At 39.3% G+C, this 24940-nt stretch overlaps 1 protein-coding gene across 3 annotated transcripts in view; it reads left to right on the top strand.

Annotated features, from left to right (window-relative positions):
* The window catches only part of SFMBT2 (Scm like with four mbt domains 2), a 162083-nt gene that overhangs the window by 63378 nt on the left and 73765 nt on the right, over window positions 1-24940 (top strand). For 2 of the 3 annotated variants that reach the window (XM_069978786.1, XM_069978778.1), the window contains exons 4-5: window positions 676-916; window positions 15794-15859. In XM_069978786.1, the coding sequence (XP_069834887.1) occupies window positions 676-916; window positions 15794-15859 (307 nt within the window). The remainder of the gene's footprint in view (window positions 1-675; window positions 917-15793; window positions 15860-24940) is intronic. The other variant, XM_069978795.1, reaches the window with a different exon arrangement.

Raw genomic sequence — 24940 nt, forward strand, 5'->3', positions numbered from 1 at the left:
TTTTTGCATTCATTCCCCCCCCCCCTAAAACGGATATGTTAAACAGACTGCAAAAACACAGTGTGAACCTAACCACAGCTATCAAACCACATGGTGACTTTTACTAATGCCAGCTTCACATAAGCAGATGTAAATATGTCCACAATACAGATCTGTACTGTGGATGAAATTCCATCAGTATGAGGCTATGTTAACATGTTCTACAAACAATAGCCATGGTTTAACGCTATGGCCGAAATAAATTATCAGGATTATTTTTTCCGGCTGTACAATGGCCGTGCACAACGGAACGGCTGTTGTTTGAAGAGGGTGTGAACATAGCCTAAATGCAAAACACATTGTAATTTCTCTCAATATACCTAATGGACGTTTTTTTTATCCACAAAACGTGGTAAATGTTGCTTTTTAAAATCTGCATGGCCGTGTTAATAGACTAATATAGATTAAGATTAGCTCTGTGTAAAGGACTGCAAAAAAATAAAAATACACCTGTGCGAAACTACCCTAGAAAGTATTGTCTAGTCATTGAATTAGTTATTTACCTTTGCTATTTAAAAAACATGAATGTCCACTTAACTTCATGTATTATCTATTTGTAGCTTATGGTTCTGCTAGATTTACATTCATAACATGTTATGTGCTATGATCCTCTTCATTTTTTTTCTTTTTTACAAGGTTGAAATTAGTCTTCAAAGCAGCTTTCAACCAGGAATGAAATTAGAAGTGGCCAATAAGAATAATCCTGATTCATATTGGGTGGCTACTATCATTACAACATGTGGCCAGCTACTACTCCTAAGATATTGCGGTTATGGAGAGGATAGAAGAGCCGACTTCTGGTGTGATGTCATGACGGCAGACCTACATCCTGTTGGCTGGTGTACACAAAACAATAAAGTCCTAATGCCACCTGATGGTAAGATCTGCATTGTGTTTTACTGATACATTCAGGCCAGGTTTACATGGTGTTTTTCTACTCTTAATAACCCCCCCTTATTGATTTCAGTGGGAAACCCCAATGTTTAAAAGACATCGAAACAAGAGTGCCATGTCTATTCCTTGCATGCATGACATGTACAATGCCTGTATTTAGTCACTGGAATCTTAAAACATGGTTCTAATATGCAGGGTTAAATATGTATCAAAAATGCACATAAAAAGCGCTGGGAATGCACAAGAAAATTAACTTGTAACAATAGAGATGAGCGAACCCTGAGCATGTGTGGGTTTGTTCGAACCTGAACTCTTGGCCTTTGATTACCAGAGGCTGAAGAAATTAGATACAGCACTAAGACTGCTCAGATAGGTCCATCTAATGGCCATAGACTGTATCCATGTTTTCCAGGATTCCCTTGGACTGCATCTAACTTCATTAGCGACAATAATCAAATGCGGAGAGTTCAGATTCAAACAAACCGAGGCGTGCTCAGGGTTTGCTCATCTCTATCTTACAAGATTCAAAAAGAAACTGTAAGACACCTATAAGCTATGTTCACATACTATTTTTTAAAGTAAAAAAGGCTGTTGCTATACAAAAAAAGTGTTGTTTTTTTTTTCACTTAAAAAAATGGTCTTTGAACATAACCCTAAGAACATGGAAAATGAGTACATTTCAGAAGTGTTTCTGCCTTCAAATACACATTTTCAGCATCTGTGTTACACCATGTAAATCCAGTCTCCGACTCTCTAAGGTCTTCAGAATGTGACATCTGTTATTTATGTAGTGTGCACACTTACCACAGAAAACAAATTGTTTTTTTTTTCTTTATTTGAATTTGAAAGCTAAAATAGAGCTTATGATTAAAGTGAAAAAACTTAATCGACACACATCATCTGTTCCACTAAAGAAACTGAGATTGTTTTTTTCTGTTGAAGAAAATGAAAACTGCTGACAGCAATGTTCTTGAGGGTACTGCACCTCTGGTCATAGTTCTAGCATACAAATAATTAAGATGACTTTCTGTAGCAGTTTCATTAGAAGGGTGAATTCCCCAAATACAATAGTCTGTATGTGAGCGGTTGGAAACATAGAGAAAGAATTCATACTGAAAGTATAGTTTTCTGCGTTTTAAAATATTTTCTTCAAATTATTTGAAATTACCCTTTGGAACCTTTTGTACATCTGCTACAGATGTAACCTTATTGAGCTACCATCACACACAGCAGTTTTTGAGCCAGAAGTCCTTTCTTTATATTTGCATTCATTTTGGATCCATTCTTAGTTTTAGCTCAAACACAGAAGTCTTAGGTTGTTGTATCTGGCTTCATGAATAAGTTTCAGTTACAATGTAAGAACTTTAGAATCTTCATTTGTCCATCTTACAAATATGTCCATAGAGTAAGGAAAAAAACATATGATCATTTAACCAGCAGTTATCAGCCCCATCTATGTCACATGTTCTATAGTATATGTATAACAGTTTCGGGTTTTAGCTCTTGCAAAGAGACACTCTTAGGCTAAGTTCCCACTACATACAGACAACAGCCTTTCTTTAGTGAATGGCCATTCTTTGGTAAACCACGCTACACATTGTTTAACGCTTAATCAGAATTAATGATGATGAACATTAATTCTGGCTGCTGTTTTACAACAACTGCTGTTTTTAACGCTAATCAGTACATAGTGGGAGCATAGCTAAGGGCGTAAGTGGGAGCTAAGGGCGTATTCCCATGTCCCATATTCCACAGATCCTACCAACAGGGAAACCCTTAGTGGACCATGCGGCTGCTTCATTACAGTGCCTTAAAGATTCAAACACTTTCCCCGCTATATTGATTCATAATGCCGGGTGGGGAAAGATTCCACTACAGGGCTTCCCCAGTGGTAGGATGCAGGAAATACGGGATGAGGAAATCAGTCCTCAGTGTTTTCACAAAGTAAAGCTTCAGCTTACAGACAGAAATAAGCTTGAGGGTGCCTTCACACCTAGCGACTCGCAGCGTAAATTACGCTGCGAGTCGTCTAGGTCCTGGAAGATCACTTTCACTATATACACGCAGCGGTCTGAATGTACTTCTGCCGGCCCCTTAACCCCTTCAGCTGCCGCCCGCCTCCCGCTCCCACTCCACTGTATACATTACCTCTCCTCGCTGCACAGGGTCCCGGCATACTGCTCTCCCGTCCGGCCAATCAGTGTGTTGCCCAGCCGCAGCCACTGATTGGCTGGGCGGGAGAGCAGTACGCCAGGACCCCGTGCAGCGAGGAGAGGTATGTATACAGAGCGGGAGCGGAGCGGGAGGCGGGCGGAAGCTAAAGGGGTTAAGGGGCCGGCAGAATTACATACACGCAGCGGTCGTTCAGACTGCTGCGTGTATGTAGTGAAAGTGATCTGCCAGGACCTAGACTACTCGCAGCGTAATTTACACTGCGAGTTACTAGGTGTGAAGGCACCCTAAATGAAAATCTAAAGAAATCCAGTCCTGTTTTTATCCTAAAGGGGTATTCTAGCATTAGAAAATTGTATGTAAAAAAAGCTGTCACCCCCAAGACATATATATTTCTAATATAGTGTTATCAATAATAGTAGTGGCTTTTGCATGCTTCCCACCTGACAGGTAATAAAAAATAGAAGAACTCCAAAATGTGTACCAAGCAGCTCCCTTGCTCCTTTTCTCCATAGACAACACATCATCCGCTGATATCACAGGAGGCTTGGCTGGATCTTGTCGCCAAACTGTAGTCCCGCTCTAACATGCGAGGTCCCCATCTCTGACCAGCCCCTCCAGTCTACTATACCATCCCTACTCACATAGGGTAATACAAAGGAACAGAAAGAAGCACTGGTTGATGCACTTTGGCGACACTTGCCTTGCTCACAACCTCTCTTTTGTATTACCCTGTTTGAAATAAAGAAATTCATGAAGTTTTTACTCCATCTAAGGTGATAGACTTTGTTTTCTTTTATGTTGATCCTATTTATTTTTCGGTGCACTGTTTTGAGAGCAAGAGCTGGTGAGCTGACCAACAAGGGTTTGATGTATATAGCTGTAATGGGACATTTACAGAGAGTGAGGTGTGATTACAACATGCTGCCTTGTGATAAATTATGCAGAAGTGCTGTGGGAGGGGAGTAAGCAAGGTGGGAGGGCTGTGGCTAAGAGCTGACAGTTTCTGACAGTTAAAGTATTGAGCAGCTGCTTACCAGGTGGCAGAACAAGGAGATACAGAACTAAGACCCCCAAAACCAACATATATTTAGTAGTTTCAGAAATTGGGGAGAAAGGTAAGCAATACTATGTGCTTCTGCAGCGTGTTTACATATTTTTTCAACTGTCGAAGTATCTTTTTAAAGTATAAGCAGTTTAGACCCAGGGCTAGCTTTCCCCCGGCTCTAGATCGCAGATCTCTCCTGGTAAACCAGGATCAGCAGTAGAGTAGTATCCACACACTGCTGCTTCCAACACACACTTCAGCAACAACTGAGGTGATATTTTAATCACACTACACCAGTGAGAGGGAGGGAGGTAAACCTTTAATTAGACAGTCATGGTGGGGTCACACTGCGTTTTTCTGTTTGTGGTTTGTTATCAACTACATTTATGTGTACAGTACATCAATGTGTGGCCTACAGCAGCATCCGTTTTTCATTAATTTATCTATTGTTATCCTAGTTATTATACATGTCAAACCAAAAACGCATTATGAATCCAGCTTAAGGTCACGTTCACACACTGTATTTGAGCATTAAACAACGGCCGTTGCACGTTGCAACAATGGCCATTGTTTAATGACAGAGATCAATTACACTGCAGTGTATGGCCCTCTACGGCCACACAAATAATTGACAGGCCTATTTTGTACAGCCACTATTCAGTCAACAGCGGCCGTACAAAATAGCCTGTGCTCAGTGTCACGTTCGGCTCCCGACTTACATTTTTTCATAGACTTTAAGGCTGTAATTATCAAAAGACAGACGTGTTTTGCCTTTCAAATGACAGATGCAAAGCAAACATTGTCATTGTGGGAACATAGCCCAAATGTAGCACATTATTAGATTTAAAATATGGCTGCATTTTATACCTATTTTACAACCGTATTTGGTTTTTATTTTACTGTGTGTGAATATAGCTCAAAAATAAAAGAACACCTGGTATAACAGTTCTTACAGGGCTTGGGTAATGCTTGTTGCGTTAAGATCAAGCCCTTTCTTGAATTTCTTCTTTTGTTAGAATCATCAAAACGATTTTGGTTTATGACATTCTAATCCCCTATGCTTCAAATGATGTCACATTCAGCTTTAAAGTCTTACTGATGTTTATTGGTTTTTGTTAGAATTATAACAGTAATCTCAGATGAGTTTATAGCAGACTGCCACAAGCTTTACACCATGCTGCACTAAGCGGTTAGCAGTCCCATGTAAAGATATGCAGAAATACTGTACACTGTCTCATTGTACTCGTACATTAAATGCATGTTAAACCCTGTGGTTAATAATATGGCTAAAAGATTGAAAAGTTAAGTGATTTTAACATATTTCTAACGTTGTCTAAGGCAGTGTTCGCATACTATAAAAATAAAAGGGGCCTAATGGGGGTTGCGGAAGCCTGCGGAGATGTTGCAGCCTCTGCGTGCACTACATTTATCAATTATTCAGGGGAAATGTTAAGGAAACCTACTCCAGCTCTGAGATGGCCTAGGCTTTTCTGCATGCGCACATGGAGGGGCTCCGGTGTGCACAGGATTTATGTAGAGGCATTGTGGCATATACCTCACAGAGTGAGGTGGCATATTCGTCACCCTTACTGGGTAGAAGTAAAAATACTGCACTCAAAGCAGGATGCCCTTTTTAATAATGAAGAAGAACCACTTCCATATGACACGTCTAATGTTTATTATGCCAACAGTCAGGGGCGTAACTAGAAATGGCTGGGCCCCATAGCAAACTTTTAATTGCCCCCCCCCCCCTCGACTGACCACTAAACGGTCAAGTGAAGTCATAACTACATAACTGCTAGCTCTGGTCAGGAGTGCTTGCAGTTAAAGGGACATTTGCAAAACCCAGGGGACCAGCAGGGCCACCCGGTGCTGCAAATGATGACGGCTCAGGGGGCCCAGTGTATTGCAGGAGCAGGCCATGGGGCCCCCTGATGCAGCGGGCCCCATAGCAGCCGCTATGGCTGCTATAGTGGTAGTTACACCCCTGCCAACAGTTATCAAAGCACCATCGACAAGAAAATCCTTTTGTTCAACCTTCACAATAGATAGGCTGTATGGTAACAGTGCAACCATCTAGGGAAGCTTTCCTTATTCTTATAAATATAGATCACTGATAGGCTATGTTCACACAACGTAATTTTTCAGTAAAGAGAGGCCGCTGATTGCAATGGAATCGGTGTCCGTTCTTTATAGCAGGGGGGGGCATTCTTTAGAACAGACATTAAACATAGTGTGAACATAGCCATTGGCTAGGAAACAGTTCATTGTAAATTAAACAACTACAATTTAGAATGTAGCATGCTGAGCCTCTGCTTAATGGTTGTCCATGCCTTTATTAATTAGATTTTATTTTTCCCTCAACAGTAAAAGAACTGTAGTTTCAGCTTGTTATTTTCCTCCACTTATGTTCTGTTGGAAAAAAACCAGTTTGGGATTCATGCCAGCATTTTTAGAATTCTTGATACCAGTAATTACAGAAAATAATAAGTAAAAATTGATAAATAAATGACACAAGTGCAATGAGACAGGAGTGAGTAAATATGAACTGAGTTGGCATTTTATTTCTACCTGGTTCTGTGATCCAAGCTAGAAGAAACAGCCAAGTGCCTCCCCTGGACACACATATACAAAGGTCTATTTAATCTGCCTATCCTGCAATGACAGATATACAGTAGCATGTCTGTAATACACTTTATCCAAGTACAATATTGATCAGATTGTGTGTTGGTTTTGTATTTGGGAAAGAAAAATGTTACTGACTATCACACAGTTGATGGATATTACAACGTTAGAAGCTGCATTTGGCTACAATACTGACTTACATGATGTTTATTTTCACCTGCTAAATCAAAATCCCTTTTAGAGCACAGACATTTTATATTTCTCATATGAGGTCTGGCAAACAGGGTGAAGAAATGCCAGTCAAGTGCCAAAACATTACATTGATTGCTGCGCTAGAAGATAGTTATTGCTTTTTTGCCTGAGGGAAGAGCAGTTCTTAGTAAACGTTGAAGCCACCCTGTCATGTTCTTGAAAAGTGATTTCATGTGCAGTGCTGAGCCTCAGAGGGTTGACTTCGCTAAAGATAGATCGAAGAAAAGCAGAGCAGCTGAAGCTGTTGATTGTTGGCTATGGGCAATGATCTGCCATGGTAGCTGTGAGCTTTTAAATACGGATTAGATGGTTCTTGCATGAGCGAAAATATTCCATGGAATTAAAGATTTTTAGGCATAGTCCGTCGAGTGCTCAAAACAGCTGCATCGGAAGCTGGACTCCCAAAGACATGTAAAGGTAGCTGTAATGATTCATACAAACCAACATGTTCTTAATTAGGTTTTATCACATAATTGGAAAAATGTATTATTTTAAAATGAATAAAATAATTAACTTTGATGAATACTATAAAATAATTAATTATTCACCTAATGCTTTGGTGCAATCATCAGTAAACAGTGAGAAGTCCTGTAGAAATTAAATCTAAAATCTTCGGGTATACAAAGATGTCTATTACAGACATTACCCCCCCCCCCCCTCCCCCGTGATAAACAGCCTCTGAGTCTGTGGTGCCTATTCATATATCCAAGCCTGTATAGTAGTTAAAGGGGTTTTTAAGGCTTGGAAATACATGGCTGTTTTTTTTCCAGAATAAGCATCACTCTCATCCTCACTTTGGGTATTGTTTCAGAGCTCAGTTCAATTGAAAAGAATGGAGCTGTATTGTAATACCATACACAACCTGAGGACAGGTGTGGAGCTGTTTTTGCCAAAAAGTAGCCATGTTTTCCTAATCTTGCATAACCCTTTAAAGGGGGTTACCAGTAAAAATGAACTGACACCCGGCACCGGTGGCCATCAATCTCCTTTCAATGTGTAGCAGTGGCGACTTGTAACTGCAGCCCAGCAGGTCACCACCACTACAAAGTGAATGGAGGCAAACTGCTTGTTAATGATGAGCTATACTGTGGATAGCTCATCTCTCTATTTTGCCCCCCCAAAAAAACCTTTAAGTATTATTAGGAAACAGTTTAATTAAGTGAGCACTGTCATGACCAATAAATCATGTTAAATCCGCAGGGGAGGTGATATACATTATCTTTGCAATTTACTACATTTATTTTTTGCCAGTTTCCTATGAAATACAGTACAATACTATAAAATCGGCCACGAGATGTCTCACTTACTGGAAAACTGCAGCAGAGGCGTAAATACTAAGGCCATTTAGTCTTTAGTAAAGGTATGTTCACACTGAGTGATATAGGTGGGATTCCGCAGCGGATAATCCCGCCTGTCTCAGTGTCACACAGTGTCTCTATGGGATGGCTCACGCACCTCCACTTCTGTCGTTCTCCGCTCAAAGAATTGACACATCAATTCATTGAGCGGAGGGTGGCGGGAGCAGAGGAGTGCGAGCCCTCCCACAGAGACACTGAGGCAGGCAGGATTCTACGCCACGGAATTCCGCCTATATTACATACCCTAATAGCTAAAGAGACCAAATGCAGGAAGGGATGTCACGTGTCCCTCTGCTCTGCACAGACTTACCCAGTTAGGATGAATGTTGATTGGCTAGCAGCTGTACAGTCATGGCCAAAAGTTTTGAGAATGTCACAAATATTATCTTTTCACATGATCTGCAGCTCTGGTTTTTATGTGTGTTTGTCAGATGTTTTTATCACATACAGAAATATAATTGCAATCATATTATGAGTAACAAAAGCTTATATTGACAGTTAGAATGAGTTAATGCAGCAAGTCAATATTTGCAGTGTTATGCAAATAAACACTGCAGAGACACCATCAAATGTCTCGACGTCAGTGAACTAGCCAGACCTTCCCTCCGGGAAGGAACAACCAAGCCAGAGGCGTTCTCCAGTCAAGGAAACCACCTCAGCAAGGTATCCATCCACAGACAGCTGTTTCGGGGTTTTTGCCCCTCATCAGTGTGGAGTAGGTTTCTGGCTAGTGGGAGCAATGACTAGTAAGTGCATGCAAAAGGACGCTGGTTGACCTCAGGGAGATCAACCAAAACACTATATTTTTGCAGTGTTAACGCTTCTTCTTCAGGACCTCTGCAATTCTCCCTGGCATGCTCTCAATAAACTTCTGGACCAAATCCTAACTGATAGCAGTCCATTCTTGCACAATCAATGCTTGCATTTTGTCAGAATTTGTTGGTGTTTGTTTGTCCACCCGTCTCTTGATGATTGACCACAAGTTCTCAATGGGATTAAGATCTGGGGAGTTTCCAGGCCATGGACCCAAAATCTCTATGTTTTGTTCCCTGAGACATTTAGTTATCACCTTTGTGGCAAGGTGCTCCATCATGCTGGAAAAGGCATTGTTGATCGCCAAACTGCTTTTAGACGGTTAGGAGAAGTTGCTCTTGGAGGCCATTCTGGTACCATTCTTTATTCATGGCTGTGTTTTTAGGCAAGAGAGCCGATTCCCTTGGCTGAGAAGCAACCCCACAAATGAATGGTTTCAGGATGCTTTACAATTGGCATGGGACAAGACTGGTGGTAGCACTCACCTCGTCTTCTCCGAATAAGCTGTTTTCCAGATGTCCCAAATAATCGGAAAGGGGATTCATCAGAGAAAATGACTTTACCCCAGTCCTCAGCAGTCCACTCCCTGTACCTTTTGCAGAATATGAGTTTGTCCCTGATGTTTTTTCTGGAGAGAAGTGGCTTCTTTGCTGCCTTCCTTGAGACCTGGCCTTGCTCCAAGAGTCTCCTCCTCACAGTGCGTGCAGATGCACTCACACCTGCCTGCTGCCATTCCTGAGCAAGCTCTACACTGCTGGTAGCCCGATCCCGCAGCTGAAACACTTATAAGAGACAGTCCTGGTGCTTGCTGGTCTTTCTTGGGTGCCCTGGAGCCTTTTTGGCAACAATGGAACCTCTCTCCTAGAAGTTCTTGATGATGCGATAGATTGTTTACTGAGGTGCAATCTTTCTAGCTGCGATACTCTTCCCTGTTAGGCCATTTTTGTGCAGTGCAATGATGACTGCACGTGTTTCTTTAAAGATAACCATGGTTAACAGAAGAGAAACAATGATGCTAAGCACCAGCCTCCTTTTAAAGTATCCAGTGGTGTCATTCTTACTTAACCATGACAAATTGATCTTCAGCCCTTTCCGCATCAACACCCACACCTGTGTTAATGGAGCAATCATTGAAACGATGTTAGATGGTCCTTTTAAGGCAGGGCTGCAATGATGCTGAAATGTGTTTTGGGGGATAAAGTTCATTTTCTAGAAGTAGTTGCTGTTAAGCTGGTCACTCTTTATTACATTCTGGAGTATATGCAAATTGCCATTTTAAACTGAAGCAGTAGACCTTGTAAAAATGTAAATTTGTATCATTCTCAAAACTTGTGTAAACCTACCAAAAAAAAAAAAAAATTGCAGCTACTAGTCATGTGAACATGCATTAAACAGTTGTGTGCATGAGGCTTGAGTCTATAACTTGCTGTTATAGACTCACTGATTGTTAACACCACTTAAAGGTCAAGGGTGCCTACTTGGCCCAATTACATTATTGAGTATTTCGATGTCATTGCAGGACCCCCCTGCTTTTCTATGGGCAGGTGAACTATTTCCTATCCCCTCTGTGAATACAGCTGTGATCTGTTACACCCTTAACTGACTCACATGTTTTGCTGATTCCTTCGGTAGAATTCTCACTCTCTGATGTGTCTTCTCAGTTACACTACTGCTTCTCTACTGATATGTTGGAATATCAACCGGTCATCATGTCAATTTCCCAGCAACAAAAATGCAGATGGCTAGAATAATTATTCCTCGTGATAATCCAAATGACATGTTCTGTTGCTGCGCTCTACATTTAGCAGGAACTTCTGTGGAATTATGACTCATTGTACAGAGAAAAGGAAACTAAAGCCCTGTGTTATTCCCTGGAATTCTGATATTGTGATAAGTGGGTCAATTGGCAGTAGAGAGATTGTGTGGTAATATGTTATTTATGTAGAAGTAATGGTATGATTGGAATTGAGTCCTTGTGAGACTCTTCGTTGACGAGGAAAGAAAAGGTTATGGTCAAAGTCAACTATACTGTTTACAGGGCATATTGTTGATGGTTGCAACTTGAGTATTGAATTCCTCCTGGTTGAGAAATGATTGCCTGTGTCATAAAAGAATTCAGTTCCAGCCCCTGGGCAATATGATATATGCCATAACTACAACATGTTTCTGAATTCTAGAAGACCATTATTAGATTTGTGGTTTCTACCAAGTACAAGAATGTTATCCGAATGCTATTCAGCACAATGACCCTGCAGTACTTCATTTCAGATACAATTAATTCTGACTTCAAAGGCCTCGATATTGTTTCTTGGTGTAAAGCCAGTCAAAGAGTGGAATGGATCAGAGAATGAAAGCTTCATGTCTATATAGGTTTCTGGTGATGTAAAACAGACGACTCTCACACACATTATAGTTCAGCATTTGATGTGACCCTGTGTCAGTTTCAAGCATGAACTCATACAATGCGTTGTTTTAGCATAGCACCTGTGTCTAATTCCCCTGTATGTAGGGGAATAGAAGAAGAAACGCATGGAGACTCAATGTAAAACCTGTCTGCCTTCTGGTGAAACTAGCAATTTCTCATATAATTAACACACAATATATGCACATAATTTCTGAACATATTGTAACCTTTCATACAGTAACAGACAGTAGACTTTATTTGTATTACTAAATGTTTAAAGAGATTGTATAAGGGTAAAAGAAAACAGCTGCTTTCTTAAAAAAAAAAAAAAAAAACCCTGCATAAATGCACTACTTGTTATTAGAAACACTCATTCATTTGACAGCTGTTCTTCCATGTCTTCTGTTTACTGTCATGAGAAAAAGAAAGTACACCCTCTTTGAATGGTTTTACATATCAGGTCAATAAAAAACATCTTTAACTGTATCTTTAGAATTGTTATAGAAATAAAACCTCACGAATAACAGCAAACAACAAATTCCACCATGTCATTATTTATTGTTAAAACAAAAAAAAAAACTGGGCCAAAATGCAGAAGCTGTGTGTTCAGTAATTAAGTACACACTTATTGGGTCCATAGTAATTAAGAGGGTAAGTAGCAGACAGATGTTACTAATCAGATGTTCTTTATGAATTGATCAGCCACAGCATATCAGCTCAAATACCTGCTATCAATCATCAAGCACAGTGGTGGAGGGGTTATGATTTGGGCTTGTTTGGCAGAACCTGGACACCTTATAGTCATTGAGCATTTATCTACAGTCATCTATCCAGCAGCTAAAGCTTAGTGTAAACTGGCACATGCAACAGGACAATGGTTTGAAGCACACAGGCAAATCTACAACAGAGTGGCTGAAAATGAAAAGAATCAAGGTGTTGCAGTGGGACAGTCAAAACAGTCAGTTGCTGCTTTCTGCTTAAAACACAAAAATCTGTCTGTGAGCCTTTCACTCTGTCTTCCCTCCTCCCCCCTCCCTTCTGAGACATCTGAAGTAAATAAGTTCCTGCCTGGCTTTATCTGCAACATTGTAGCTTCTTTGTAATGCTGAGAGGAATAATCACAGTGTGTTCATCAGTATCTTGATCTCAGAATAACCCTCACAGCATTACAAAGAAACTACAGTGTTGTACATAAAGCTAGTCAGGGACATGTTTAAATGTTTAAATGTTCTAAATCAGCCATCTCAGAAGGAAGGGGGGGGGGGGGCGGAGGGGGAGACAAAGAGAAAGAATTACACACAGATTTTAGTGTCTCCACCAGGAAGCAGCAGCTCAGAACTGGGGAAAGGCGATAGAATACAATTGATAATAAGTATGGAAGGAATTTTTTGTCTGACCATGGGCAGTAACATATAAAAAGTTATGTTTGAGTGGAATAAGCCAATTCCATTGCTGTGGCTGGACCATAAGAGAGGTGTGCATTAACCAATAACAAGAAATCTCTATTAAAAAGGATGTTCCACAAATAGTAAAAAAAAGTCAGAAAGACAGGGTGGTTAAGAAAAAACAAACAAGTGAACTCACAAAATGATTTCCATTATCATTTCTACATTGATAACATTATAGGCATTATAGTTCACATTTGCCAGACTTTTTCCTTTTTAGGTGTAGATTTAGCATCACGGGTTTAACCCCTTAGCGACCCATGATGTACCTGGTACCGCCGGGACCTCGCTCTGAACGGCGCCGCTCCCGGTTTTGATCTGCAGCCAGGCAGTGCCTCTATTAGCTGGCGAGGGTCCCGTTGCCACGTCGGCTAATTAAGCACTTCAATGCAGCTGTCAAACCAGTGAGTCACTGGTGTCTAGTGGGACGGGTCTCTCCCCCGTGATCCGTTCTTCTGCCCATGCCGAGCCTCAATGACGCTGATTCCGGCTCGGCAATAGATTGCTGTGGCCTGCAGGAGGCCAAAGCAATCTATGACCGATGTAATCGATCTTTGCTGTGTATATACAAGTCCCCTAGGGGGACTTCTAGTTTATGTAAAAAAAGTAAAAAAGTGTTTTTATTAATAAAAAAATCCCCTCCCCTAATAAAAGTCCAAATCAGCCCCCTTTTCCCATTTTATAAATATAAATGAATAAATAAGTTTATTTGGTATCGCCGCGCACGTAATCGCCCAAACTATTAAATTATTACATTCCCGATCTCACACGGTAAACGGCATCAGCGCAAAAAAATTCCAAAGTGCAAAATTGCGCATTTTTGGTCGCATCAAATCCAGAAAAAATTTTATAAAAAGTGATCAAAAAGTCGTATATGCGCAATCAAGGTAATGATAGAAAGAACGCATCATGGCGCAAAAAATGACACCTCACACAGCCCCATAGACCAAAGGATAAAAGCGCTATAAGCCTGGGAATAGAGCGATTTTAAGGAACAAATATTTGTTAACAATGGTTTGAATTTTTTACAAGCCATCACATATTATAAAAGTTATACATGTTATATATCATTGTAATCGTAACAACTTGATGAACATGCATAACAAGTCACTTTTACCATAGGGCGAACGGCGTAAATGCAAAACTCCCCGATATTAAAACAAATTTTTTTTTTTTTTTTTTCATTTTGACAGCGCAAATGATTTTTTTCTGGTTTCGCAGCATATTTTATGGAAAAATAATGCCTGTCATTGCAAATTACAATTGGTTTCGCAAAAAATAAGCGCTCATATAAGTCTCTAGGTGAAAAAATGCAAGCGCTATGGACTTTTAAACATAAAATGGAAAAAGCAAAAGCGCAAAAATGAAAATTGGCTTTGACCTTAAGGGGTTAATGTCATACTTGGGGAGCCACAGCACAATTGTTGTAGAATCTTTACCACATTAGTCAGGCATCTGAACCCACCCATATAGTACTTCAGGTCTAGAAAAATGAAGAGATAATGTTAAAAAACTTGGGCCTGTAAGTGCACTATAGATAACTATCAAATGCTACACATAGGTTGACCCAAATGTAATGGACTAGAAAGTATGCCATGAACATATACATTTGTTTAGCTATACACCAACCCACACTTCCCACATGTGAGGAATGGCTTGAATGTAGTCACTAGGTGACTCGTAAATAAAGTTGACTGGGCCTTCGGCCTGTATGATGTGGTATATGTGGCTTGCATCTCTTTCTGATAGCATGCCAACAAATACCATGGATGGAATGGGTAAATGCTATCTGATCCCAGCCTAACAATAATGTTGTCAGTAAAACAGAGGTTCCCTGCAGGATTATTTTTGCAAAGTAAGGTAATAAAAAAACAGATAAGCCTCTGAGAGGATATTCCTATACCTCAGACCATATCCTTGTCTACTTCTTAATTCCCCTGAGGTCTGGCATTATAGTGACAAGTGCAGATACATTCATGGAGCTCATCTTCTATGCCATAAAAAATGGTGGAATTATTTCAGCTGTGTTCAGCTGATCAGAAAGCAAGTAGGCAACTTTTCACAATTATGTATGTCAGTAGACCAGGGGAGAGATTACCCCGAGGAGAGAGGAACTGTGGTGCTATTGCATCATGTGGGTAAAAATGGAAGCTTACCCACTTTGCACAGGATTTTAAAGGCGAACATTGGAGTTAGGACTTAACAAATCAAATTTGCAAAATAAAGCTGTAAGTGATTGTATGGTGTAAGTAGGCATGCTGTATAATGATAGGAGTTATAGAGTTTTATTGGTTTGTGGCAAAACATTACTATGATTTGTAACTAGAGATAAGCGAACCTTGAGCATGGTCGAGTCCATGCGAACCCAATCATTCGGCATTTGATTAGTGGCGGCTGCTGAAGTTGGATAAAGCTCTAAGCTTGTCTGGAAAACATGGATATAGCCAATGACTATATCCATGTTTTCCACATAGTCTTAGGGCTTTATCCAACTTCAGCAGCCACCGCTAATCAAATACCGAACGCTTGGGTTCGGATGGATTAGGGCATGCTCGAGGTTAGCTCACCTCTATTTGTAACATAAGCTTGTCTATGCATGCCCCATATAAGAATAGATACATGGCTCAGAATCATTCAGTTTTGGTGATCCTGTGACATGTTTGGGTTAAACTTGTTTTGGTGCCTTAGTGCCAGTCTGTGCAGTGAATAATTGGCTTTGAAATGTGGCATTTTCTCTTTTTAGCAACATTAGGTGCCATTGTGTTCCAGCGCCAGCAGCACTTCCATGTTTCAAATGCCTCAACATCTGGTGAGTACTGCCACACGGATGTCCTCAGCCATCGTCCTCAATGTTATACTATTATGGTAGTTACTATGAAACTTAATACGATTTATGGCCTTACCCTAACCCTGAACGTATTTACCCTACTCTAATTCAGAAATGCACCAAAGTATAAAAGACCAACATGTAGTCAATCCTGTCTGCTTCCTACATATAATATTACAATGTGTTGCTGTCTGTTAATGAGGCACTGTTGCAAATTTGTTTTTCAAATAAGTCAACTGGGGTTGTGATCTTCAGCAGTTTTGCAATATACTCTATTGTTTTAGTTTTCTATTTTTTAATCAACATTATAAATATAGACACTCGGAGTCTTCCTTCCTGTCAAACTGTGGTCCATGCTTCCTCCGTGCCGATAGTTGGTCTTTTTACTTTCAAAAATTAGATTAAACACAGGAAGTCCCAGTTCTTTGAGCGTTAACACACATGGCTTGGTAGTCAGCCATTCTTAAACATGTATGGAGCTGGAAAAGTCTTCACTGCTGTGCATCTACATTAAGTAGCAAAGAATCCTGGGGGTGCTCGCATTGTATGGTCAGCTCTCCTATCACACTGTACCAAAACCTGTGTAGCTACACATTGACATTATACTGACTGAATTGTTGCATTGAATTGTTGCATTGTTGCATTGAATTGTTGAATTGGAGCACTGTCTCCTGGTAAGCTGCATAGTTAATATTATAATTAGCAAGTTAATACTATATGTATAATGTCAATTTAAACATAGAAAAATTAAGAGAGTATATTGCAAAACTGCTTGTGATCACAACTCCTGTTTTTTTCTTAAAAGAAAAAAATTTGCGACAGTGCCTCTTTAAATCCTGGATAAAGTACTTTGGTAGATAATTATGCAGTGCTTTTTAATATCCTCATTAATAAATTGATTTTTATAGCCCTTCTTATTGTTTCCATAATATACAAGCAGTTGAAATCCAACATGCCCAGTCCTTTCTCCTGACATCATTTGTTGGGAGATAGTGAGTATGCCACCATATATATTAGATGGTCATCCAGACGCAGGTTAGGCCAACAAATACCTAATGTGTATTACCAGCTGAAGTGCAGTATAATGTATATTATTCAATGAAGTGCAGTATAATGTATATTATCCAATGAAGTGCAGTATAATGTATATTATCATTGTTTGTCATATTACCTAAATAATATGGCTTATTACAGATATTTTCTTATTTGGCTTGACTCATAGTTTTTTCTATTGTTATTATTTGGTAGAGGTGTATTCCTACCCATGTGTAATTAGGGTAATTAACAAAGAAAAAATCTGGTTGGTTAATAGAGAAGACACTGGATTTGTATATTAAAAAAGCGTAAACTGCATTTCAGTTTTCCCAAATGTAAAATAATGCATTGGGAGGAAAGGAATCCTCTAAGTATTTCATAGGTAATTCTGTTTTAGGTAAGACTTCAGAAAAGAAGGATTTAGGAGTAGGGATTTCTGATATTGCTACAAATAAGCAATTATGCAGCCAAGCTATAGGGACACCAGATTCTTGGCTGTATAGGTAGAGATATAACCATCAAAAATGGTGTAAAGTTAAACTGTCTCAGTTTCCCCTACCAACCAATCAGATTCCATTTTTTTTTTCCTCACAGAGTCTTTGGAGAATGAAAGTTAAAATTTGATTGGTTGGGACAATTCTACTTTATACTAGTTTGATAAATCTTTTAATTTTTTAAAGTTTCAGTTTTTCTAAAAAGTAAGCTGAATTTTTATTTAGTTCCTAAACAGAACAAAATGAGAAAGATTCAAGGGAAGAATGACAGAGATAGAAGGATAGGTGGGCAGAGTTAGGATAAGGTCCTGATTATACGCAAGCCTGCGCTGCCTTATTCCCTCTTTTTAAATGCTAATCTTATATTCCAGCTATAGAAATGTTACTATACAGTACAATGCTTTAATAGCTTCTGTATTTCAAAGAGTTTCTTCATAAGAGGAAATTATGTGCAATATTTGAAGGGGTTGTGTCACTTTACCCAACTATTACATTTACTTTGGCCAGTGAAGCTTGTATTAGAGTAATTATTTTAAGATGGTCTCAATGTAACATATACCTGCGAATGGTTCCGCAGTTGACAGATTTTTACTGTTCTTTTACTGCAACCTCCTGGTTAAAGGGTGATCTAAGAGCCCAGCACCAGGTGACCACCGGCGAGTCCCTTGCGATGTGTAGTGCAGTGCTTTGTTCAGTGTCTCTCTTTCACCTCCCTCTGCAATGGTTGCTATAGACATTCCCCAATGTAATTCATCAGCATTGATACTAATATTAAGGGAAGACAGTTCATAGCTACTGCATCTCTTCCTCACCTCTTTATCAAACTGTTCCAAACTGTGCTAAGATCTGCATATGTCAGTCTTGCTATTGACTCCACAGAGTAGGCCTTGGTCCTCTACTTTTGCCCTGTGGACCTTTTAGAGATTAGTGAGAATGAAACTGTGTGTGCAGGACCTCACTATTGGGGCATAGCAGAAGGGTGGCACCAAGGGCAATCGAATATATCACAGGGCAAAAACAGAAAAAATCCTGAGAGGACTGAGAGGAGAGTTAGTGAGTCCTGCTTACTGCACCCACATCTAGTCATTGACTGCTTGCCCTGTTTTGGTATGTACAATAAAGGTTGCCAATCCTCCTGTGCAGGAAGGGTTAACAATACTCTCACTGTCTCTCCTGTGAGTCCGGGCAGGTTTTATACTACTTTTTTTTAAATCATACAAATCTGTATATGAAAGCACTAAACGTCTCTTTCTCTATCATATCCCGCTGTCAGTAAGGGCAATATAAACCTCCTGACAGGTTCCTTTTACATGCTTGCGTTTAGAGGAATAGCCTCAGAAAAGAATGTCTGCCATTATTTGGCCTTCTATAAAATTTGAGTTCTTTTCATCCTGCACAGAAGAAAGCAATGTGTAAATGTACCAACCAGGATCTATTGTCATCAGGGAGTAGTTTTCTGGCATACTACTACTTTATCATGTAACTGGATTAACTCGATAGCAGATTGAGCACCCACCCGCTCTCACCTCATCAAAGTCTTTCATAATGTTTTCCTAGAGAAGTCCTCCTTTTTGTCTACAGGGCACAAGAGTGACTGTATTATTGCTCTTTTATCTCTGCAATTATTTGGATCAGACCCACCCATTCATTATATCTGATAATCCCAGCATTTCTGTCTCTGTTTCCTGAAGCCATTGTTTGGCTCATTTATAAATAGCCTTTTGTTTCTCTTTTCCTAAAATAATAATTCTGTCATAATGTTACAAGATAAATACAATTTGCATGACTTTCAGAGCATTTCAGTTTAATGTTGCAATATATTTCAGACAGATACCATCTCAACTCTTGTTATCCAACACCTATTTACCTGATATCCTGCGCACTCATCTTAGCAGATCCATGTCTTTCCTAACATTCTCATTGTGTCATGAGGTCCCAGACACTGTGATCTCTTGCTATTAAAAAACCAAAGAAAATGCCATAGAAAACACTGAAAATGCTTAGTAAGACTCCAACTTATAGAATAACTATCAATGACTTAAAACATCACTATCAAATAAACTAACTTTTGACATATTTTCAGACTCGTCAAAGTTTAAAGATCCCACTGGATCTTCCTCCTGCGGTCGCGAGCTATAGCCAAGTAAAGTGTTTTATAGCCCCCTCCACTCCTCAGCTGTCAACCAGATTTGACAGAGTACTCCATTATAGTCTATGGAGTGAATCAGTCGGAATTTGCAGCTGGCTGGGGAGTTACCCAGCTATATCTTGTGATTGCAGCAGGTCTCAGGAGTAAAGGCCCTTTTACACAGGATGATTATAGTCGAGGAGCATTGTTAGAACTGTTCTTTCGGCTGATAATCGGCCCATGTCAAAGTGTCGGCAATCAGTTAATGAGCAAGGAAATGCCCGCTCGTCAGCTGATCGCAATTAACATTTATAACTATTGGTCGCACAGCTCTCTGTGTACACAGGGCATGTGCAGCCAATAGCAATAGATTTAAATGGCCACACAAAAAAAAACAATCATTGTTTATGTGGCCTACGTGCCCTATTACACTGGGCAATAATCGTCCGAATCAGGATAATTCAGACGATTATCGCTTTGTTTCTTTAAGTCCAGACCTATAATCATCTGACAACTAACAATGAAATAAGCTACTCATATATTACCTGTCCACGTTCCTGGTCTCCTTCTGCCCTCTGCTTCCTGGCACTGCGTGGTGTAGCTTCTGTGAGCTCAGAGGCCGCTCAGCCAATCACAGGCCAGAACCACAACGGCTTGTCAGCTCAGAGAAGCTGGTAGCGGTAAGAGAGCAGAAGGCAGGAGGACACCAGACAGGTAATGGATGAACAGCTTAGGGCAAGGGCTGCACGGACATTGCTAGCGATAAACCATACTTGAGCCGTGTAATAGGCTCAGTAAACAAACGCTGATTAAACAGATCAGCGCTCATTTACATTATTGATCACCCTTAGACCAGGTGTTTTCCTTTCACTTATCTAACAACATATGAACAGGTAATTTATTAGACAATGACACTTTAAACTGCCCTGTCACTTCAGTTGTGCGGACGCTGCTGCACATCCTCAACAATACCTTTCATTCAGTATTTTATTCTCCAGATTTTTAGTTCTCCATTTAATTGCAAATCCCCAAGAAATCTGCAGCATTTCCACAACATAGATTGACATGTAGTAGAGTTTAAATCTGAAGCTCAGGTCAGTTTCTGTGTTGATTCTGAGCTGATTTTCTATGCAGTGTGTGGATGAGATTTCAATACTCTCCTGGTAATGTAATGACTTTCCGTCTACAAATCCACAGCATATCTGCCTTGTGTGAACATACACCATGACACTGGCAATCACAAATTTACTTTGTGTACATTGATCTATAAAAGCAGGGTGACAGCTAAACAGAAGAAGGGTAACTCAGCGATTTATACTGTTGGCCATTTTGCAGGCAGATATGTTCTTTTATATTTATAGACTTGTCTTGGCAGAAGATTATGTTCTTTAAAAATCTTTAGTTGTTGAGTAGTGATTATTTAGTAAACCTCCTCTTAACATCTGACAGATCTTCCTTCCTTCTACCCTTGACCCAGTTATTACATTCTATATGTGACATGTTCTAGAGAAATTCCTATTCTTTATTTACTGACCTGCAGTAAGTCATTTCCGGCTACTTCTGGTTGATCATACTTTTATATTTTGACAACCTTGTAAAATTCATATATATATACTCAGTAAAACAATAGCATGCTATGGGACCTGAAGAAGGAGCAGCCAGGTCTAAAGATTGGTGTCGAGAAAAAAATATTATTCCCACACCAAATGTAACTTTACAACAGCTAAGAGGGATATTTTTTCTTATTATCCTTTATATGAATTTAAATGGTTCCTAGTGTAAGGCTGGGTTCACATTGTGTTTTCACAGTTCGTTTAATGTATATGTTTTATGGAGAAAAAAAAAACAATGAAATTGTGTGCAGTCAGTTTTGATCCAGTTTTCTATTGACTTCCATTATAAAAAAAACAAACAATTAAAACGGAGGCTTTTTTTCAGTTTTTTAGCGTACACAAAAATGTAGTTGACCATGTTTTTGTGTATGTTAAACGTAACCATTTAAAAAGCATACATTAATCGGACTGCAAAAAAGCAGAGTGAATCCAGCCTAACTCTATCCTGGCCTTCTATACTTAATAAGTGGTCCTTTAAATATATGTTTATTACAAAAAGGTTACAGAAAAGAAAAATGCTTTTTTATCTGCCTTACTAAAATAAAGAAAAAAAAAACCCAAAACATTCTTGCATTAAAGACAGGCTGGTATTTTCCAGTCTCAGTCACTAGATCCAGAAGTACTGGTAATACGTACCCCTTCCCTTCTGCGATATAGCCACCACCAAACTCAAATGTTACTCTCCCATGCACTGTGAATATGCCTAAATATATTTGGCATTACAGTATACATGGGTTCTGTAAATGCCATGTTTGATAGTGAGATTTATATCCATATACACTTTAAAATCCAATAAAAGCATATTCCAGATGTATTTAACTGTGGCCCTGACAACTGTATATGTCTGCTATTGACCTCCATTATAAAGAAAAATAGACATGCTGTTGTTTTCGAAACTTAAGTGCATATGCTTTTAAGGATGGTTCAGTTCTACAGGAAATACCAAATTTAACCAATAATATGATGTGACTAGAGACAAAAAAGGATTTACTAAGAAGTCCCTAATTAATGTTTACTTGAAGGAGCTTTGCTTTTGTTAGAGTTTCCCTTTAATTTCCCTTTTTTAAAATTTATGTGTTTTATGTTTTTTGCCTTTGAAAAATGAGTGTTTTTGTCTTCAGGGAAGTCGAGCTGTTCCATCTTTATAGACTTTAATTACATTTTCTAAAGCAAATTGACATTACGTTAGTAATAATAAAGCTGAAGAGTACAGATAACTCATTTGATATAATTATTCTGCCTTAAATCAGAAACATTGTTACAGTTTTATCGGAAAATCTATTTGATATTCGTTACATATTTTTCTCTGAACGCCATGTTCTTTTTTACATGTGCTCCAACCATGTGTTTCTGGTTAGACAAGATTCTGAGTTGCCTAATAAATGACTGGCATGAGACGTAATGTTAATTGTCTGTGTCAGCAGTCAGCACATTATGCATTTTCATCAGTGCCAATTATCAAACAAGATTGAATAAATACATAATACATAATGCCACCTAGCTCATAGATTATTATTATTATTTTACAATCATGGGCCCTATGTTGACCCTAAGCTTCACATGCAAATGCCATTTGAAGCTTATAGTGGAGTAGGTAGTTGCTTTTCCTGTCATGCTCCTCTGAAAAGATTTGAGGCATCTAGATATTGCATGATTAAATCCATGTATATGTATATAAGTAGTCACTGGTACTTCAGGATTCACTACTACCCTTAAAGTTTTGACAGGTTTGGGGTCTCTATGCTGGTACCGGGTTGCACGTGCAGGTCTCCACAGCGCCCAGCAGGACATCTCTGCAGCCCTAACAGAGGCCGGACATCATGTACCCTGAGGGGAGAGAGTAAGAGGCTTGGCTGAGCCACCACTTGTTTATTTTTTGCCACCTCAGTGAGGGTATTTTTGACTCTGATTAAGGTTGGCTATTTATGAGTTTTCATTCTGGAGCACACGTTTCTGTGTTTGTTGGGCTGTTTATAGACATGGTATTATAGGGTGTATCTAGTAGCCAGTACAACAACGACTGACTGATTGGGTTGATCAATAACCATATTGTCTGATGTATATGTGAACAATCTTTTAACCCCTGATGAACCGTGGCTAACACCCATGGGGAAACGCGTCGGGTTGGTGTGTGTTTTTCACTATAAATCTTTCTCAGTTTTGGGTGGTGTTGCCTTTATTAATAGGATCAGTTGTGGTCCGGGCAGCCTATATAATATGATTTAGATAGCACCCTATATTTGTTTTGGTAACACGTATCCACGGCCCTCCGTCAGTAAGAATTTGCTGACTAAGTCTGTGATTGTGTGTTTTACTGCTAGTACCCTCACCGATCATGAGACTTCTCTTCCCCACTGTCAATTATCTCCATCCACTGGCCCCTTACACTTATAATAGATCTTCTAACGGAGATTGCTGCGGCCAGGGCTGTGAATTGAGCTACCATGCACTTGGCCCAGCTCATTCTCCTCTGGGTTTAGGTGGATCCAATTCCTGGGTCTAGTGCATAACAATTATAGGAGAACAGAGAGAGTGTTGTCCACAGAAATAGGATGTTTTTTATTTTATTTTTCAAATTATTTTTGTTGGAGAAACCACTTTTAACATTGAAGTGGACTATTGGAAGTGGTAAAAGTTTCCTCTAGCAAGACCTCTAAGCACAGTCATAAGAGCGGATTTGAGGCATTTAGGAAATGCTTATGTTTTTTGGTGTATGCTTTTATTTTTTTATGTTTTATTAATTTCTTTATTTTTTTTTTTTACATCTGTCAGCATTACAAAGCATATTTCTAGTTTATGATAAAAAAAAGCACATCAAATATATTCTTAGCACCTCCTGGTGGTGGAGACTACATTAAATCGCATCCCTTTCAGTTTTGAGTATAGAAAGCAGCGGTTCTACAGCCAACAGAAGTGGGGGAACGGTGACACATTAATAGCACAGAAGCTGTGAGAGACGTGCTGCTAACTGGTTAAATATCTTGGTAACAGTATGAAGACTGCACATTGGAGAATTATCTCCAGCTTTCATTTATATCCACCAGGGACATGTCTAGATACATGCATTTCAGAATCTTCCCTAACATTTATTGAGTGCTGTTTTCACAGGCATCACCTTTAAATGTAATATGCATTGTGACACTATTTTTATTATATTACTGTGTAGCAGGTGTAATACAATGAACAATGTCTTAGCTCTCTGGGCTGTGTATGAATAAAGAAAATGCCCCAAGCCACTCATGTTTTATAGCTAAAGGCCAGCCAGATGTCAAATCACCTTCAAGTATCTAGTTGTTGCATGAATATTTCATCCTTATTGTAGATATTCTCTGACCCATTTCTATAACAACCCATAAATAAAAGTAGTATTGCGGCAGTGAGACCTACTCCCGTATAGTGCAGTATGCAAATAGGTGCTTATCCTATAAATAACTTATATACCTATATAACCTATATATAAAATGAAAAAACAGTATTATGTTGACCTCGATACAACAGGCCATGCATGAGCATTTTACCAATTACAGTCAATTAATGACAATGAAAAGACCTTTCTTCCTACGTCACTGCTGATTTTCAGCTAATGAGACCAATATATGGTTAGATAGTTTGTACGGCACAAAGGATCATGATCTCCTGATCAAAGGTAATATTAGACAATTGAAACCTTAGTGAGCAGAAGCATAGTTAATGCCATTATTACTGCATTTACTAAAGCAGATAACAGAATCATTGAAGGTCTACTGTATATTGGCCGAACCTGCCACTCGCAACATCAGTATAAAGTGTATGA

Source organism: Dendropsophus ebraccatus, chromosome 1 (assembly GCF_027789765.1).
Source record: "Dendropsophus ebraccatus isolate aDenEbr1 chromosome 1, aDenEbr1.pat, whole genome shotgun sequence".
NCBI classification, from domain to species: domain Eukaryota; kingdom Metazoa; phylum Chordata; class Amphibia; order Anura; family Hylidae; genus Dendropsophus; species Dendropsophus ebraccatus.